We start from the raw sequence: 19,227 nt of genomic DNA on the forward strand, positions 1-19,227 counted from the left end.
TAAGAGCGATGCCATTTTTGTCGCCCCGTTGATAAAACGTGATGCTGCGATTGTTTAGAGGAGTTAATACTGGAGTTAGTATCAGAGAGAACATCTTACTGCTCAGACACTATGAAGACAGAAGTGAACAGAGGGAGTGAGTGTGTGCTTACAGGAGTGGCACAGCCATTTCTAGTAGTAAAGTTATCCTGCAGTCCTAGACAGTCCTTTGTAGACCCACACAATGTATGTATGTATATATGTATGCATGTGTGTCTGTATGTGTATGTACAGTACGGTATATACTGTAGATATATACCGTAAGTTCCAGACAATAAAGCACACTGTTTCATTGGCTGCATTCCAATACTTTAGCAATTTTCTCAGAAAAATCCACACAAATGCAGCAGCATAACATAAGCCGCACTCTATTGGCTGATGAGGGTGCCCAGACAACTCGGCCAATCAGAACGGGCAGGTAGGCGGGCTGCTGTACTCAAGTTAGGTTTCACAGAGACTACATGAAGTCAGCTTCTCACTGCCCCACGTCTACATATCAGTCCATTTACAGCTTTTTATGATCACTTCTTACTGGGACCAGACTGATACACGACTGTGTCCACTCTTCTTACTGTGAACTAATGTGGAGCGATCACAGCGAGTCGGACTCTGAGTCAGAATACGGACGCAATCACTTCTGAACAAATCCAACATGGTGATTTGGCAACTTCATGCTGTTATGCTGCTATTACAAACTTTTATTGAAGACGAAGCGGATAGTTTGACATCATTCTGACGTCTGTCAGAGTTTCATTTACCGAGCTGCAGCAGCTGACGTGCACACCTTGGGACAGCTGATCAGAGCTACGCTACTGGTGTTACCCCCACCACCCCCGTGACAGTGTTACTTTGGATAGATTCTTTCTGGGAGTCTCTTCTGCAATATAATGAGTGGCTTAAATTGTAACTAAGTCCAAACTTCTAGTGCAATATAATGTTTCACCTTCCCGGGGCGCTGCACATATTCCAGGTTCAGAAGCGCGTAACAGGAAAATAACTTAAGATTTCAATGGGAATGCCCACATTTCAGGGCGCTGGGATGAAGGCACGCAGTGACTAACTTAAGTACAGGGGGAGAATAGCACGCAGCCAAAAACAGCGACGCTGCGTGGCTTTTCTCACTGAAGTGCATGGGAGAATAAAGCCCTATATGAATACTCTAAGGTTTCTGAAAAACAAAAAAGGTGAAAAAAAAAGAAAACTTTTGGATGAAGTGACATACTGTGATGCATGTATTTGCTTTTTCTGTACTAGTGATGTTTTATCTTTGTTCCCTTTGTTGTTTTACTGATTTGTAAACTATTGCAATTTGTCAATGTCAATGTCAGCTTTATTTATATAGCACATTAAAACAGCCAGTAGCATACCAAAGTGCTTTACAGTGAAGAGAATAAATATATAACACCATTAAAACAAAAGACATTAAACAACAATAAGACCCCACTAGTAAAACATTAAAAGATTTAAGAAACTTTTTAAGCTCCGCCGAAGGCCAGAGCAAACAAGTGAGTTTTCAGCATAGTTTTAAAGGAGGACAGGCTGTCGGCGGTCCCGCACAGCTAGCGATAGTGCATTCCGGAGGGTGGGAGCTGCCATAGAAAAAGAATGGTCACTTCTGGATTTTAAAACGGAATAAGAGACGTCTACAACCATTTGGTTGGATGATATCAGAGTTCTGGAGGGCCGGTGCAAGGAAAGGAGGTCTGCCAGGTACTGAGGGGCCAGCCCATTCAGGGACTTAAAAACCAATAAAATAACCTTAAAATAAATCCTGTACTTTACTGGAAGCCAGTGCAGGAGTTATGTGCTCACGTTTTTTAGTCCCAGTTAAAAGATGAGCCGCTGCATTTTAGACGAGCTGGAGGCGGTTGAGCTCGGACTGACTGATGCCAACAAAAAGACAATAACAGAAGTCCAGACGTGACGTGATAAAAGCATGGATCACCTTTTCAAGGTCCCTATGGGCCAGATAGGGTTTGACTTTTGCCAGCAGCCTTAGCTGAAAGAAGCTGGACTTTACCACTGAGCTGACCTGTCTCACTAATTTAAAAGCACCATCCATGATAAAACCAAGGCTCCTAGCCTGGGGACCAATGTAGGGCGCTAGAAAGCCCAGGGAGCAGGTGAGGGACTGCACCTGGTCAGGATGACCAAATAGGACCACCTCAGTTTTATTTTCATTCAGGGATAAAAAATAAAAAATCCATTCAAGCCCTGATGTCCTTTAAACCAGGGGTTTTCATCTGGTCTCACCCTGGGACCCACATTTTTCCACGGTCATTAAATTACGACCCACCTTTTTTTTTTTTTTAATTCAACCAACCAAATTTAGTTTTTTGAAAATAGCTGTTTAAAAAATACACACACACACACACACACACATATATATATATATATATATATATATATATATATATATATATATATATATATATATATATATATATATATATATATATATATATTATGTATAACATCACAATTTAGTCAAGTATAGATAAAAACGTATAGTTTCGGGTTGTTATCTTTACAATCTATTCTAATCAATTATTTACTGAGTCTGCAGTTAAACTGGAATTGGAGCATCATATGTTTGACAGCAATGATGGAAACCAGTGAATAAATATTAAATGGAACCCTTTTTTGTTACGCAACATTTATTGCCCTAGCTTAGAGTAGGGCAAATGCACTGGTGCAATGTCTTATAAGGACAGCTTGATTGACCAACCTGTATCACTGTGATGTGCAAATAATGAAGTCTGAGCATATTTCAGCAGCTGGTTGCTAAACATCTTAAGCAGGCACTGGCTCTGACAGGACCTCACAACAGCTTCAGCAGAGAACAGCTGATTAGGCCATCCTAGAAGCTGGCTCAGCTGCACATAACAAACACACCAATCATTCCAAATCTCGGGGCAACAATCATTGATCTGAACTTTTACTTGCTAAGGAAGCTGCAACACAACACAACACTACACAACACTGCACTACACAACACAACACAACACAACACAACAGAGTAATGGTCCATGCAAAGAGGAATAAAACAACTGCTCTCTGCACTGTGCAAGCTCTGAAAACATGTTTGAGTTGGGTGCATGTAGAGTTTAACATGTGTCTGCCAGGCTCCAGAGAGTCAACACATGTTCCCAGCAGGGGGTTGAGAGGTAAATCCACCAGAATACAGAATTAATGGACAACATTTGCATTACATGCCCCTGATCAGCTCAGACTTCATTTGCACAGCTGAGGGATATTCCATAAAGTAGGGTTAACAAACTCTGAGTTTATCCATAAACTATGGGTATCTGATTCCATTACAGTTGGTATGAAGTGGATCAATCAACCCTGAGTATGTAAACCTTGGGTTACTTACGTGCAAGCGCGCGATAAAAAGCCATCATCAATGGATCAGAGAATACTCAAACTGCCATGACAACCAAACGGAAAATAGTGATTTATTCACCCTGATGGGTGAAATAAGCCGGTGCTTGAGGAATATGAGCCTGTTCTAAAGGTGCGTTCAGTCTTCAGTGACTATAGTGGCTTAAATTACCCATAATTAGTAACACTTTTTGGTCGCTTTAACACTTTATTGCTTCAGTGACATGACGAGCGAGGAATAATATGAATAAAATGTGTCTGAGGAGACATGGGAGCAGCATAGGATTGCTGCATAGAGAGCCCTCCTGTTACACTGGATATAAAGACAGTGACTGCCGCTTCATATCGAATCAATTATATTGATTTTTAATGTAATATTGTCGCCAGAGTCATCTCAACGTCCTAAAAAATGTCATAAAAAAACACTGAAGCGGGACGTGAACCCGCGATCCATCGCTCCCAAGCACAGCCTCACAATTCACTGAGCTATCATACCTTCAAAGATGCATGATTTATAGATTTAACTGTATGACAATATTAAACAACAATTGAGCCTTAAAACTGGATTCATTTAAATTGTCATCTCCTCCTTTATATTATCCACAGATTCGTATTGAGAGAACTTTACTACAGATGTCAGTAGATGTTTTAATGCAGATCAACCTCTCAGTGACTTTCACTTAATGACCTGTATCCACAATGTTAGAAAGAAAACTCCGTTATCACAAAAAAAAAAAAAGGTAAAGCAACACAACATTAGTAATGATGTGAACACGTCTGTGCTGTGTGATGTTACAAATGTGTTTCAGAGAAAAGTGTTAAGGTTCATTAAAGTGTTCAGAAACGGTGTTCAGGTGGGCGGAGCCAGGTAGAAACCCACGATTTCTTTGATAAAACCTGCCAGCGACCAGGTTTAGTTCACGAACAATGTTGCCATGGTAACATATTCAGAGAAGAACATATCTCGCGTTTAGGAATGGGATACTCAGAGTTTCCCTCATTTAAGCCCAAACATACTCAGAGTTTGAACATAACCCGTTTTATGGAATACATGGAATATATGGATACAGCAGAACCAAGCCTGAGAGCAAACCTGTCATGACAATAAATGGAAGGAGTAGTAGAAAAAACGACAAGATAAAATGAAAAGGTTCCTGATTTAAATCAAGTAAACAAAGTTAAAAAAAACAAAAAAAAACGCAATGACATTTGTCCCTCTTGCTTGCCGTAGTAGCTCAGACACTGCAGTGTTTATAGAATGGATGCTCCGTCGACTCGTCGGTTGTGTGTAGTGATGAAACAATGAGCGAACAAACAGCAGTCAGCGCAAGCTTGTCTGGAAGCAAACAAACGTGTCCGTGGAGGGGCTGTATTTCTACAATCTGAGCACTGAAGTGTCTTCTAAAGGTGGGCATAAACTAGGGGTGTGACATCTAAGAAACCTCACAATTCGATTACGATTCAGGGTGCTACGATTCGATTAATCAACAATTATTACAATATTAATGATTATCCCAATTTTTGATGAAAAAACATAAAACTTACGATATTACCTCTCATGTGGAATTTGGGTTTTTAAATAAAAGGTGGATTGATAAAAGAACAGTAATTATTTTTGATAAAAGAACACAGTGATTATTTATGATGTTGTCAATTATGAAATTCTGCCAGGGACTCATTATCACCATTGCTGTAATCATGCCTAGGATACTAAACTGTGTTAGAAAAGGAGCTGGTCAACATGTTCCGAATAAAGAGTTCTCCGCTGTGTCCGTGTTAAACGATAGGTCGGGTGGCATGGGTGACCGACATCGCTGCAGAGTGGAGAAGACGTAGCGATGTGACCAAGTCCACAGCCCCGTCAAGCGTCGTGTTGGGAGCGGGCGGTGCTGAAAAGCTTGTGGCCCCTGCCGCCGGGCCCTTCAAGGCCGATCCGGAGCCGGTCGTGGCACAACGTCGCGATGGGAATGCGCCCGGCAAGGAGACAATGGTACCAGGAATGAACAGATACAGTAACTCTTGGCCAACTTTGAAATCTTAGGATACAGCACTAGATTCTTTCAAATGCTAGTTTTTAGTTCGAATGAGTGAATCTCCCACTCAGTAAATGTAGCTAAAGAGTTAGCTGCCGCTATCGCCTCCTTTACCTGGTCCGTTCCTTCAGATGTCCAGGCGGCATGCGCGACTTGAACTTTTGTTCCGCGACCAGCGGTCGCGTTCCTGTCATTTATTTATTATGAAAAACAATTTAATCATCACGTGTCACATTGTGATTAATCTAATAATAGATGTATTGGCACACTTCTAGCATACACTGTGTGATTTTTTTTTTAAATCATTGCACTCAGCTCCAGCTCATATTGTGTGACTCAATTGCAGAGTCTGAATGTTCTCACACTGTAATTACTGACACTCTGACACGATCTGACTGCTCACACTGTACGTCCATACACGACACGTCAGGGTCTTGTTTACGGAAATGCAACATTAAAACAGAAGAAGAAGAACCCGGAAATGGACAGACACACACGCTTTTAAGCAAAAAAAAGCTTTAAAAAAGAAAAGGCGGCGACGTGTGTGCACCAGGAATTTTTTTTTTTTTTTTTCAAATACCTAACAAAATCTTTTTTCCATTTGTCAGAGATGTCACACAATCCATGACCTGCAAGGCGATATTTACTCAAATCTACACTAATAAGCATAATTCACGAAACAGAAATCTGAACATTGGATAAAGCCTAATTCAAAAGGATTGTTTCATTGTGTTTACATAGTAAAGCCAAGTTACAGAATAACAAAAAGAGCTTTTTTAATTACTCATGAATAAGAAAAAGAAATAAAATGTCCCCATATTTTTGTAATAACATTATTTTTATTTTATTCTCTTTTATTTCATCCTTTTTGACCGTTGTGTCACCCTCCAGAAAACACACCTGATAAAAGTGAGTATCAGCAGGGGGCATGTTAGGTAACGCAAACAATAAATAAATACTGACATTTACTGACCACGCTGAACACTGACAGCATGAGCGTGCTGTACTTCTTGCTGTCTGACAAGTGTATTCACTGGTTTCCTGTTTTCAACAAGTCGGACTTACACTACCATGCAATCCTTTCTAGAAACACCCATGCCTCCATCAATCAGAATAGACATACTGTATGACCCTTATCCTTCACTTTAGTGCCAGTTTACATTCCATCATTTCAGCACTACATGATTTGAAAAAATTGCTAAAAAGCAGCTCCTCTTTTGTGACACAAGAGACAGTTCCTCTCTATTTTCATTTCTCGCAGTAAGCCCTAATTAGGCTAACAGTTGTTTGTTGTCGGCGGCGGGGACTGTCCCACTCTGCAGGGGATGTGTTGCTTTGTGAAACTTGTTATAAACCTATGTTGATATTGTTGTTAGGTGACAAAGTTTGAAACAAATGACAGGAAATGTTTATAATGTCGCGATTTCCAAGTAAAGTTCAGTAAAGGTGGAATTGTTAATCAGAAAATGTACAGTAGTTCTTTGGTTGTTGAATTGAGACAAACAGTATATACCAATAAATACAACCTCCATTCAGAAACGGATATGGGATACGTCAATGTATCAAACAATCAATATTGATATCATTTTAGCCATTATTCTAGAGCAACGTCAACTTCTGCAAGTGGATGTCTTTTCGCAGAGAACAGATTTTTATTAACAAATGCAATACAAATGGTTGCATTGTACAGCCCTGAACACACACGCATCCTACAAATATTTGTAGTACTACTAAAGTAAAGGGAACTTATCAGTAAGGTAAAGATGTGCATAGCACCACGAGAAAGGTGATTTTATTTGAGTAATAAATGAACAAAATTGCTGGAAATTGTACTTGACCAAGTTGTGACCCATAGTATGGAAAACAGTGGAACTGGTATACTGCATAGATAAAGCTGCTAATACAGGTGACAGATGTTAAGATGGATAAGCAATTAATTAATAAAGACTTATTGGCTACCGAGTATCATATATTCGATCAAAGATTTCAATACATTTAGCTAAATCCAATTAAGGACTAATCTGTCTCATCTTGGTTATTAAGGAATTTAATTTAATATGGGTGAAATGTCTTGGCTAAGGACACAATTAAAGATACCACTAGAGCAACTCTGTCACATTAGACCTGGTGGACCAATGAAATTGTTTTCATTAAATCGAGCGCACTCCCACTGAATCACTCAGATCAGGCATTTTGTTATGCAGACACCCTCATCACGGTTCATCAAAGTTGTTAAATCACCGCATTTGCTTTGTTCAGGAGTGATCGGTGCTCTGGATTCTGAGGCTGATGGAGAAGCTTACAAGACCATTTGTATACAGTAAAAGTTAAAGTTGCCAAATAAAACGTTTAGTTTGTTTAGAAGCGAACATGTCTGTATTCTGACTCAGAGTCCGGATGCGGCGTGATTGCGCATCCAGTAAAAAGTGACATTAAAGCTGATATCTGGACTTTCTGACAAACGTCTCGATGTCCCACCCTAAACATCTCCACTTCCTCCCCCTGCCTCTGCCAATCCACCAGAAGCCACACCTCTACTTTTCTGCACGCGCATCACAGAACATAACAAGATCGCATTGATATAGGTCTATGGGTCAGGTAAGAGCCAAAATCATATTTACCTGTGTTATGGCAATTATTATATTCATCATCATATCATCAAATGTGTGTTCATGTGTACAATTTGTCATGTTTTAATACATGATGACTGCATTACTCTTTGCACTTTTGAACAGCTGAGTCATGTTAGATTAAACAGTACAGATCGTATTGTATCCACAGTCTCTGCTGAAGGCCAAATTCAAACTCACATGCAGATATACACGCACACACACACTATCAAGGACAGATAACAGTGACGCAAGCCTTCCTCATAACATACACGTCTTCATCATCCTCAAAAGTTTCCACTGTTGGGCATCTGACCCCCTCCTTCTCCTCACCTCAGGGTGGAACTTTTTCTGTTATCTGTATAAAAGCTTAAGCTGTGAAACTGTTAGTTAGTGGGTCTTGCTTTTTGCTCTGCCCGGGAACTTTTGACCATCCTTGTTGTGGGCTGCCTTTCATTCCAACAGGATGGGACACTTCTTCTTTTGTACTCTTTTTCATTTAGTTTATAATGAATCCTTTTTTTTATAAAATCATCACGCTTCGACTGGACTCCATCATTCAACCAGAGCAATAAATCATGTCTCCAAATGAGGTCAACCGCAAATTTGCCGTGACACGTTTGCTGTTGTGACGCGCGGCCTTGTTTCCGTGCACAGTTCTGCATTCACTTTGATTGACAGTCTCAAAAACAGAAAGTCGAAGCCTATTGGCTGGGCGCACTCGGCTATCTTTTCCATTTGTATAGTGGTTTATAGGACGAAAGAGGGACTTATATACATTGATGAATGACCACCGGCAGTAGAAAATAGTAAAAGACAGTTAGTTATTTTTCACATTTCAAAAGAATCATACATAAACATAGATTTCTCCGAAACTCCGGATATCAGCTTTAAAAAGCTGTAAATGGACTGATGTGTAGACATGGGGCAGTGAGGAAAAGGATACTCTTCAGCATACACAGAAATCTTTGTTAAACCAAGCGGGAGTAGAGCAACTCGCCTACTTGCCCATTCTGATTGGCCGATTTGTTTGAAAGGCACCCTCATCAGCCAATAGGGTGCGGCCTATGTAATGATGCGGCCTTAGTATTTATTTTTCTGGGGAAATTGTTAAATGATTGGAATGCGGCCATGTTAGGAAGTGGTACCAAAGCGGCAAGGATGTGGTAGGAGGCAGACGAGGGAGACTTAATCCAGGTACAAAAAAAGGTTTATTTACAAAAAGAAATGGTAAATCCAAGTTTTACATGCAATGTTTGTACATCTAGCATGTGGACAAGTGTAATCATCGTCTTAGCCTCCAGTGTACCCAGCTACACTGACATCCAACCTCCCCAACAGTCCAAGACCAACTGCTTAAATAGACTCCTGTCAGCAGGTGTCAATCAAGGCAACTCCATCAACATAGGTAGCTCCAAGTACTTCCCCTTTAAATCAGATAAAGAACAGTCATTCCCAACGTCCACTTCATACATAAATGCTACATGAAGTGCTAAATACTGTTTCTCTATAACAGCGCTTATTTAAATAACATTTATCACTTAATCAAATAAACATAATTTTACCTCCCACCCCTCCTATTTGGTCTCGCCCAGTGACATCACCAGTGACATCACTGGAGATGTCACCCAGAGTATAAATGCAGGAAATGGTGGTATCCACCTTCCCTTTGTCCCTGGAACACATGGTGGTGCAGGTAAGTAACAAAGAACCCTCAGCAATTAAATAGTGATGCTAAACTAGTAGACAATATGAAAAAGATGGTACAAATGGTATGTTCTCACCCACTTTGTCACAGACCAATACATTGATGCGCTTCATAGTCCGGAAATTACGGTAAGTTTCTATTTTTTAGAGTTTTAGACAGTCATCAAATTGGTCTTGCTATAATTGGAGGTGGACAGATATAAACTATTTGGATTTGTTTTAATCCAAACCTAAAAGTTGTTCAACCTATAACTTCAGAAAAAAAGGACAAGTAAGAAGGAAGACAGATGATGATGCACCATGCTGGTACGCTCACCGATAGAGGGGTGGAGGGCTGCCCTGGGCTTCACAGCTGAACACAACCTCCCTGCTCGTCTCCATCGTTTCCACTGGATACACGATGCTGCCAGGCTGCTTGGTGAACACAGGACTCTGCAGGACGCTGCTCTCTGTGGGATGGAGAAAAACAACAGTTGGATTGGCAATAGATTTACAGCAGAGGGTCCTGCCAGGGTGCCCAATTATCCAACAAGGTGTTGCAGCTTTAAGTCTTTCACAAAGGTGACAAAACATAGCAATTTAACCAACCTGACACAACAAAGTGACCAGGGGAAGAATGATTTTTACTGAGAGGTGTCATCACCCACTTCCTCGCTGGTAATTGGGTATAAAACATGATTTATGATCACCAACAGACACAAAGAAATATGACTTCCTCGACTTTAACCAGCTGGCTTTTGTTTGTTCCTTCATTTTGTTTAGTTTTTGTCTGGTATTTGTTGCTCTTATGATATAAAAAGTAGTTTTTGTAAATAACAAAAAATGCAATCTAAGATACCGCATTAAAACAGTCAATAATGCTGCTTGGGCACGGCTTTTGAGGATTTATGTTCAATTGCAACCGCAATCACTCAGTTTGATTCACTTGTATCTAATTAGCAATAAGCTTATTATTTAGTGGAGATATTTTGATATGGTTTTGTTGAATACAAATCCGTGAAATTTGCAATTTCTTTATTGAGAAAAATCATAAAACCCAAAATGTTACCACTGGTCAATAATGTTGCTGAACCCAAACTTCCCCATGATTACATTATGATAGCAAGTGATATATGTATATGGATATGTATATATATGTATGTAACAATACATGTATTTGTATTAAAACATTTTGGTACAGGACGTTCGGTTCAGGTACAGGGTTGTGCACGGGTGAGTTTCCGGAACGGAAGTCGCGTGTGTTTACTTCTACCTGCAGCTACATGTGCAGCCTGTACGTCATGGCTAATGCTAGCGAGAAACCAGAGCTGGAGGACCCTCCCCTGTTGCTGAAGTGTCCTGCTTGGGAACACTTCGGCTTCCGGGTGAAATATTGCAATGGAGAAAGACCAGTGGATAAAACGAGGGCATTGTGCCGAAATTGTTCAGCTGAGATCGGGTATGTTTCCAGGAACACGACGAACATGCTAACTCACTTGAAACGGCACCACCCGAGTGTGAATATCAAGAAAGAAAACATCCTCAGTGCAAACAACAACAACTGCTATCAGAGTCTTTATAGAAGCGGATAAAAGCTGTTAACAAGCTGTGAGGAGCTTATGATAATATTTCATGTATTTTTTGTTTGATAATATTATTCTCAGGCAGCACGTTACAACAGAATAGTATTTTTATTCAAACTTTATTTTCATATTCTGCATACTGTTAAATACATTGTTGGTTTACTAAAGTTTTGAATGAACAAGCCAATGTATGTTTTGCATTTGTAAATGCCAGCAGATCTGCACTTACAGCAAACGATGTGGAGAAGTAAATTATTCTGGCCAAAAATATGAAGATCTAAACCAAGGCTACATGCTGGAACTGTACTTTTTGTTTGTTAAAAGCTGTAAACAAGCTGTGAGCTTGTTTCTATAATATATTATTACCAGGCAGCACTTTACAATAGTATTGTATTTTTTATATATATATATATATATATATATGTATATGTATATATGTATATGTGTATATATGTATATGTATATATGTATATGTATATATATATGTATATATATATGTGTATATATATGTGTATATGTATATGTATATGTATATGTATATGTATATATATATATATATATATGTATACGTTAGGGCTGTGCAATGAATCAATTTTTGATTAAAAAAAAAAATATATATATTTTTTTTAACATGTTTCATTTGCTAAAAAAACATAACTTCATGATTATTGATACAAACTTTGAGTTGTTTAATCCATGCAAATGCAAGCTCCTCCACCCCGCCCCTCTCTAAGCTAAAGCCAACTCGAGGAAAGTCATTGCTAGCGGTCTTGAAACATGATCGCTAGTTACCCCAAGAGGATAATTTTTTTTCTTGATTCTGATGACAGGAAAAAGGCAGCAAAACATACAAGGCAAGTCAAATGATCTTCTAGAGCAAAGACACATTAGTGCTTTGTTTGGTGCAAAATTGAACGTACATGATTTTAGTGTTTGAAGGATTTTATTAATGATTAAAAAATATATTTTACATTGAATTGTACAAAAAATGAATAACTTTTTGCTTAACAAATAATCATTATATATAATATTTGTGATTTCAATTTTGACTAAAATAATCGTGATTATATTTTTTCTATAATTGAGCAGCCCTAATATGTGCTGGGCAACAATTAAAGTTTGTAATCACAATTAATCGCATTATTCTCTGCAATTAATTGCGATTAATCACAGTGTTGTGCACAAAATTCAATAATAATTTCAAATGTAGTGTATTGCACACTTTTATTTGAAAAATACTGTTGTATGAACAAAAGTGAAACAAAATTTGTCTTGTTAACACTTAAAGCTGTAATATGTGACTTTTTTTTGTTGCATCATTTGGTCAAAAATCCATAATCATCTTTGAACATTTTGTAATCAAAGTGTTCTGAGTGGACAGTGAAGCTCTTCTCCTTCTCCTGGCTCTGTAAAATGACATTTATAAATCCAGGAGTGTGACGCTGGACTTCAGCCAATCAGAGATCTTTCTACAAACACATGTGCACCGTGGGCTGTTTTTGGCTTCACTATTGGCAGCTCGACTGAAGTTGAGGGGCGTTCAGGTGCCCTCGGTAGTAAAAGTGTAATGACGGACATCCCAGCAAAAGTCTCCTTAACAGACACAACAGTTACACAGCAAATCAAAAGGGAAAAGGCAGAACGAGGTGGAGAAACAACAGTTCAAAGCCACAAACACCAACATAACCTTATATAAGGTGAATTAATTCTATAGTCTGGAAGTGGAGTGTTGTTTGTCAGTCCGCTCAGAGTGGCAGTCAGCAGGGATCTGTGTGCTCTCTGGCGGGGACTAGCTGACGGCAGCAGCCGCGTTGCTCCGGACAATAACTAGAGTGATATGTGCGTTCATGTTAGAGTCTCTAAAACACCAGAAAAACCTCCAATAACACAAGATCAAGTCCATACATTTGTCACTTGTCTATATTGAGAAAAAACTTGCTAAGAGCGTTCAGAAAATATACCGTTAGGGGAGGTTCAGTTTTGATTTTGGTTTCAAAACGGAGCAGAAGAAGATTCTACGAACTGCAGCTTTAACACAAACAAGTAAGGTGCTTATTAAGAGCAAAATTCCCTTTACACAGTAGTACAACATAATATACCCTCAGAGACCAGAGCCACTATCAACCGTCTGAGCAACTGCAACATTTTTAAATCAGTTTTCTTTTGTTTTCTTAAGAGGTAACAGCAGAAACATTTTTAATTTATTAGAGAGCAGCACAAACAGGCTATTTTTCAGTAGCAAGTGTCCATGTAAAGAGTGAGACGAAGTGGTTGACCACGCAAAAAAGTACAAAGGTGCGATTTCCTTGATTTTACTTGGAGAATCTGAGTAAAAACAAATAAATAAATAAAAAATTGACACTGACAGAATTAACTGCATTCATCCATTCCTCCAATGGTACATCTTCTTACTCTTCTGCACCAGTAGTCTCCAGTCAGAGCAACCGTTGGTGCACTTTTTCATACAGCTTGTGTGTTCTTCTTGTGATGGTGCGCCTTGAGGGACGCTCATACCTGCCATCATTCATTGTGAACATGAGAACGTTCCTCAGACCAACATCTGCAACGATACTTATCGGCCTGGAGTTTGGAGTTATCCACTTTGCCATGGCATTTGTTAGCTTGTCTTGCTTTTGTTTAGCGATGCTTCGCCCACACGATGCATTCAGTGTGGACTGCAGAAGCCTGTCATTCATGTGAAATTGATTGACAATGTTTTGTAATTCCTGTGAAATAGATTCAGTGCAGTCAATAAATTCTGAATTTCTTCAGTGACACATATCGTAATGTATCGTGGATGAATTGCAACGATATATTGATTATCGCAGAATCGATGTATTGTGATAAAATTGTTATTGTGGGTAAAAGTATTGTGATGTATCGTATCGCGAGGTACTTGGCGATACCCAGCCCTCATATGAAGAGCTGAGTAGTGTTGATGATGATGTTAGAGCTAGGGGTGTCCCAATCCGATATTGATATCGGATATTGGTCCGATATCAGCCAGAAAACGTATTTCGGATTTTATTGGACTGCATCTAAAATCTCTATATATCTATATATATTATATTGTATTTATTCAATTGTAGAATATTGTAGATATTATGTTGAAGGTTAAAATGTATGTAACGAATTGGTTAATAATAAATGGGTCCGTTTTTTTCATACCTACAGTATTGTTGCTGACTATTGTTCTCCGAGTAACATCACTTGATCAAGCCTTTTATAACATTCCACACTACAAAATGAGTAATAAAAGTATGTATGATTTGCACTGATATCGTATCAGATCAATATCGGTATCGACCAATACTCAAGGCTGCAATAGCGGTATCATATTGGAAGTGAAAAAGTTGCATCGGGACATCCCTAGTTAGAGCACACCTCATCAGAGGATGAGGAGTAATGCCTAAGAAAGGCTAAAGCTACTGGTGCCTGGTGTTGTTAGCTACAAATGTGCATAATTGATAGGGTTAGACTCAGACAGGAAGCAAAAAAAAATCTATTGTTCAAAGCAGAGATGGACTTCACTTCACATTAATGACAGGAAGCTCTCCAGGAGCTGCTGTTAGCAAATTGTTGTACGGAGATTATATATTCAATCATCCCTGTTCTATATCAGCATATTCTGCTCATTATTGGAGGAGACAGATGGATCTAAGGCAGGGCACCATTACATTACAGGTTCTTCACACTGGGACAAACAATTACAGTCACGCACACATTCATTTTATATGACCCTAAACAAACCTGATGTACTTCTTTTTCCATTAGAAGTTGAAGCCCATGGAAAACATCATATAATGTTAGTTTTTATTTTTGTATGCTATTCAATCAGGTTTTCTAATAAACCACAGTGATATTATGACAAGATGCAATATAGGGGATGAATTAAATGTTATTTAAAAGCCAGTGCACAGGTGAATTTGATAAGCAGAAAGAAGTGATGAAAAAGAGGATCATATATATACAGTACAGCAGGGTTTTTCAACCACTGTGCTGCGGCATACTTGCGTGCCTTGGGAAATTATTCAATTTCACCTAATTGTTTTAAAAATTATTTTGAAAAATTATTTAAATACTATAGTGCTGCCATGAGCCCCTCCCAGTCCCAAAGACATAATAATATTATTAAAAAATAATATATGTATAGAATTATATATTATACATTGTATCAAAATAAAAAATATACAATTATATAATGTAAAACATACACATAAACCAAAACACAATCACCTAATCACATTTATTTATTACTTTTATCCCTCACATGATGTGTATCAAGTATGCAAAATATGAAAGATGATTTTTGAAAAAAAAAAATGTTTTGTTTGATTTGTATTCAAGACACTTTGATAAGAATGACTGCGTATTGTTAATAGCTGAGTTTCAGTCACGTGATTATGAGGGCGCGCGAAGGGGACGTGATTTCAGATGGAGGGCAGGAAGTAAAAATGGAGAACACGCTTCTGGAGGAAACCGTTGCAGAGGGTCCGTATAGTACTGATTTAGATCCAGTTTCAAGACAAAGATACAAACAATGAATTAACAAATATGTTGGGCTTGATCCGTATCTCATGAAGATGAGTGAGTTTTGGACAGAATCTAAAGATTTGCCGACCATCGAGGCTGTTGATATCACAAACTATCTGGTCCTTCAGACGTCCTTCTACACCAAACAGCCTATAAAAGTACGGAGGCATAAAACTGTTTTGTAAGTGATTGGGTCCACAACCTCGATACCAAACAGCTCCACCATGATAATCGTTTGGTCTTCGCCAGGGTAAGTGTTTGTTCTTATATTATTTTGTGTTAAGATGCTAGCAGCTCGCAGTAACGGCTATAATGTAAACAAACATGCAAAACACGTTAACGACGACGTTAGCCTGACGATCAAGGACACGAGAGGTTTGTTTGTCACATACTGTACATATATACTACTACCGAATAGTACTCTATAGGGATGCACCGAAAGGAAAATTTGTGGCCGAAGCTGAAGCCAAATAAAATATAAACGTTTGGCCGAATACCAAATGTTGAATGCAGTTGTCAAGTTTTTCACTATTTTTTTTAAATAGTGCATAAATAGCCTAGAATACATTTTTAGACATGTTTTTTTTAACGAAAGTAAATGTTTATTGAATATTCTGACATTTTTTAAATATTCCAGTGGCCTTTGCTTTTCAACAAAAGCACAACAAAGTTTTTCATTTATATTAGTAAATAAAACAAAACATGCATTCCAAAAAAAAACTAAAGTGCATTAAAGGGGAGGTATGATGAAAAGATCACTTTATAATGGTTTTGCTACAGTGATATACATTCCTTTAGCCTCATTCAGAGGGACAAAGTTGTTTCCTCCCTCGCTTGTTATTCCACATTTTGTAAAAAGTCCGCTTTAAACGTTTTCCAACTTTTGCGTGGTGACGGATGACGGAGAGCAGTAAGCAGAAAGGAGGAGCTGCTGCTGCTGCTCTGGTTCTGCAGCAACGCACACACACTTTTTGACTCAAAATCACTGTATGTTGTTCATTGCGTCACACGCTACTATTCGGCCTTGTTTTTAATTCACGAAATCAAAGGCCGAATATGGCTTTTTTTGCAATATTTGGCCGAATATATTTGGTTACCGAATATTCGGTACATCCCAAGTACTCTAAAACATGTAGTGAAATAGCATTTGGGTGTTCTGCTTTTACTCTTACTTTGACTCAAAGTCACCCAAAGCACCAGGGCAGCCTAAAAATAATAGATTACCATTAACTTAATAATCATTATTTAGTAAATGAGCATTTAACAACAACCTAATGCTATATAAACACTGCCACAAAAACAAAGTTAGCTCGCTAACATACCTCTGTCAAAGTAAAGTGTTCACTACAGACAAGGGCATCAGCAGACTCTGCTCCTCCCAACCGCAGACGTAGGTTTAAATTAAAATTCCCTTTTTATGGCGTTGATCTGTGAGCTTTTTACATTTCTCACCTTTGTGTTAGAAAATCTTCGGTACTCTATAAAATCTCTTTTCCTTTTCTCGGTTTAGAACAATTGGAGCAGCCGTAAACTACACAAAACATGGGCATTTTGATTATTTCAGACGGCACCAATTGCACTTTTATTAGAAAGAAGAAATATGAAAGATCATGCAAATGTTTTCCTTTGTGTTTATTTGATTCCTATTCATGACACTTTGATATATTGTTAATATTAGGCTACAGAGTAAAAAAAAAAAAATTACATTTCAATGAAAATATGTAACTTGGTTCAAAAAAGGTTGAAAAACACTGCAGTACAGCATGTGTCTGAGCTAAGACACTATTATTATAATACAAGTGTATCTGTTTAAATAACCTAGCAGGGTTTTTGGCCCTGCTGTTCAATAAATCAATGGACACATTTCATTAGAAGTAAAACATATATTAACTATCTTTTAACTTTACTACATGATGATATTCAAAATTTAACATTACAACCATCGACAAAGATTTACCCCAGGGTGCTATGCCCGAATTGGTAAATTGGACACTTTTTATCTTCATGGTGATGAATATAACGTTGACCTACAGCCTCCATTGGACTTACAGCAGCTGCTGATCGGACCATGCTGTGGATAATGAGCTCCTCCTGTATTCTGAGAACTATGACATTTAGCTGAACCATCATCCTAAATGTGAGACTTAGAGCCTGGTGATGACATAAATATATTATTAGAGAAGTACTTTTTGCACTTTCCACTTCCTATTGAGTTTTCCAGACTTGTTATGAGGGGTAGAATATGGTCTCTGAAAGCTTTTCTGGAGCGAGATGTTTCCTCACTAATGGGCCAGTGAAATGTAGAGGATGATTTAAGGTGATATTGGATTACTGTTAATATACTAGTTTTTTAGATTAAAAGCACAAATTGCTCAATTACATCATTTTAAAACATTATGACACTGTATGGTGAAAGGGTGACAGAACTACATCCTTTTCTGTGGGTTCTTTCACTCAATTATTAAAGGCTTAAGAGGAAATTAATCAGCACGACAGATACTGCTGGCCTTTCATTAAAAATGTCTACATTGATTCTTTATCAACACTATTAACAGTCAGTCAGAAGCTGGGTTTCCATTACAGATTTTTGCAAAATAAAAGCGATATTTCTAAAAGTATAATTGCGCTTGAATATTTGTTTCCATTGAACGTTGTTTCGAGCTGGAGCCTCATAACTCCCGCTCAGAACCTCCTTATAACACTCCGTATTCCTTTGTTGTTTCACGCCTAATGTGGGTAGTAATAATTTTTAAGTATAATGCTAAGAAATGTCCCGGTCTCCTCATCTGTCTACAAATACCGCGTCAATCTTCTCTTCATGATTCACAATTTTCTCAAGGAGCTGTTGGAACGCACACTAGCGTTGGCATATTAAAGCGCATCTCTTACGCATTATGCATTTTGGTTTAAAGTGCGTAATAGAGCTGGGCAATGTATCGAGATTCCAGATACAGTATATCAAGTTTTATGTTTTGGCAATATAGAAAATAACAATATAGCATGCCTATATCAATATTTTGTTTTTTTTTTATAGCTTATTTTGTATTAACCCTTCGGGTGTACCGATCCGATATCGGATATCGGTCCGATATTAGCCTGGATGCTAATATCAGATATCAGATTCAAAGTTTTGGATTTACCAATATTTTTTATTTATTCATTTTTTCCCCAATTAATTTGTATTTATTTTATTCAATTGTAGAATCCTGTAGATATTATGTTGAAGGTTAAACATTATGTAACCAATTGGTTAATAATAAATGGGTCAGTTTTTCTCATACCTACTTTTGCTGACTATTGTTCCCTGTTTGAGTAACATCACTTAATCAAGCCGTTTTTTAACATTCCACATTACAAAAT

General features: G+C 38.1%; 1 protein-coding gene across 2 annotated transcripts in view; it reads right to left on the reverse strand.

The window, feature by feature from the left end:
• The window catches only part of cntn4 (contactin 4), a 325,246-nt gene that overhangs the window by 216,734 nt on the left and 89,285 nt on the right, over positions 1–19,227 (reverse strand). For both annotated transcript variants that reach the window (XM_028447019.1, XM_028447018.1), the window contains exon 3: positions 10,089–10,221. In XM_028447019.1, coding sequence (XP_028302820.1) covers positions 10,089–10,221 — 133 coding nt within the window. The remainder of the gene's footprint in view (positions 1–10,088; positions 10,222–19,227) is intronic.

This window comes from Gouania willdenowi, chromosome 5, assembly GCF_900634775.1.
Source record: "Gouania willdenowi chromosome 5, fGouWil2.1, whole genome shotgun sequence".
In the NCBI taxonomy this organism is placed as follows: Eukaryota; Metazoa; Chordata; class Actinopteri; order Blenniiformes; family Gobiesocidae; genus Gouania; species Gouania willdenowi.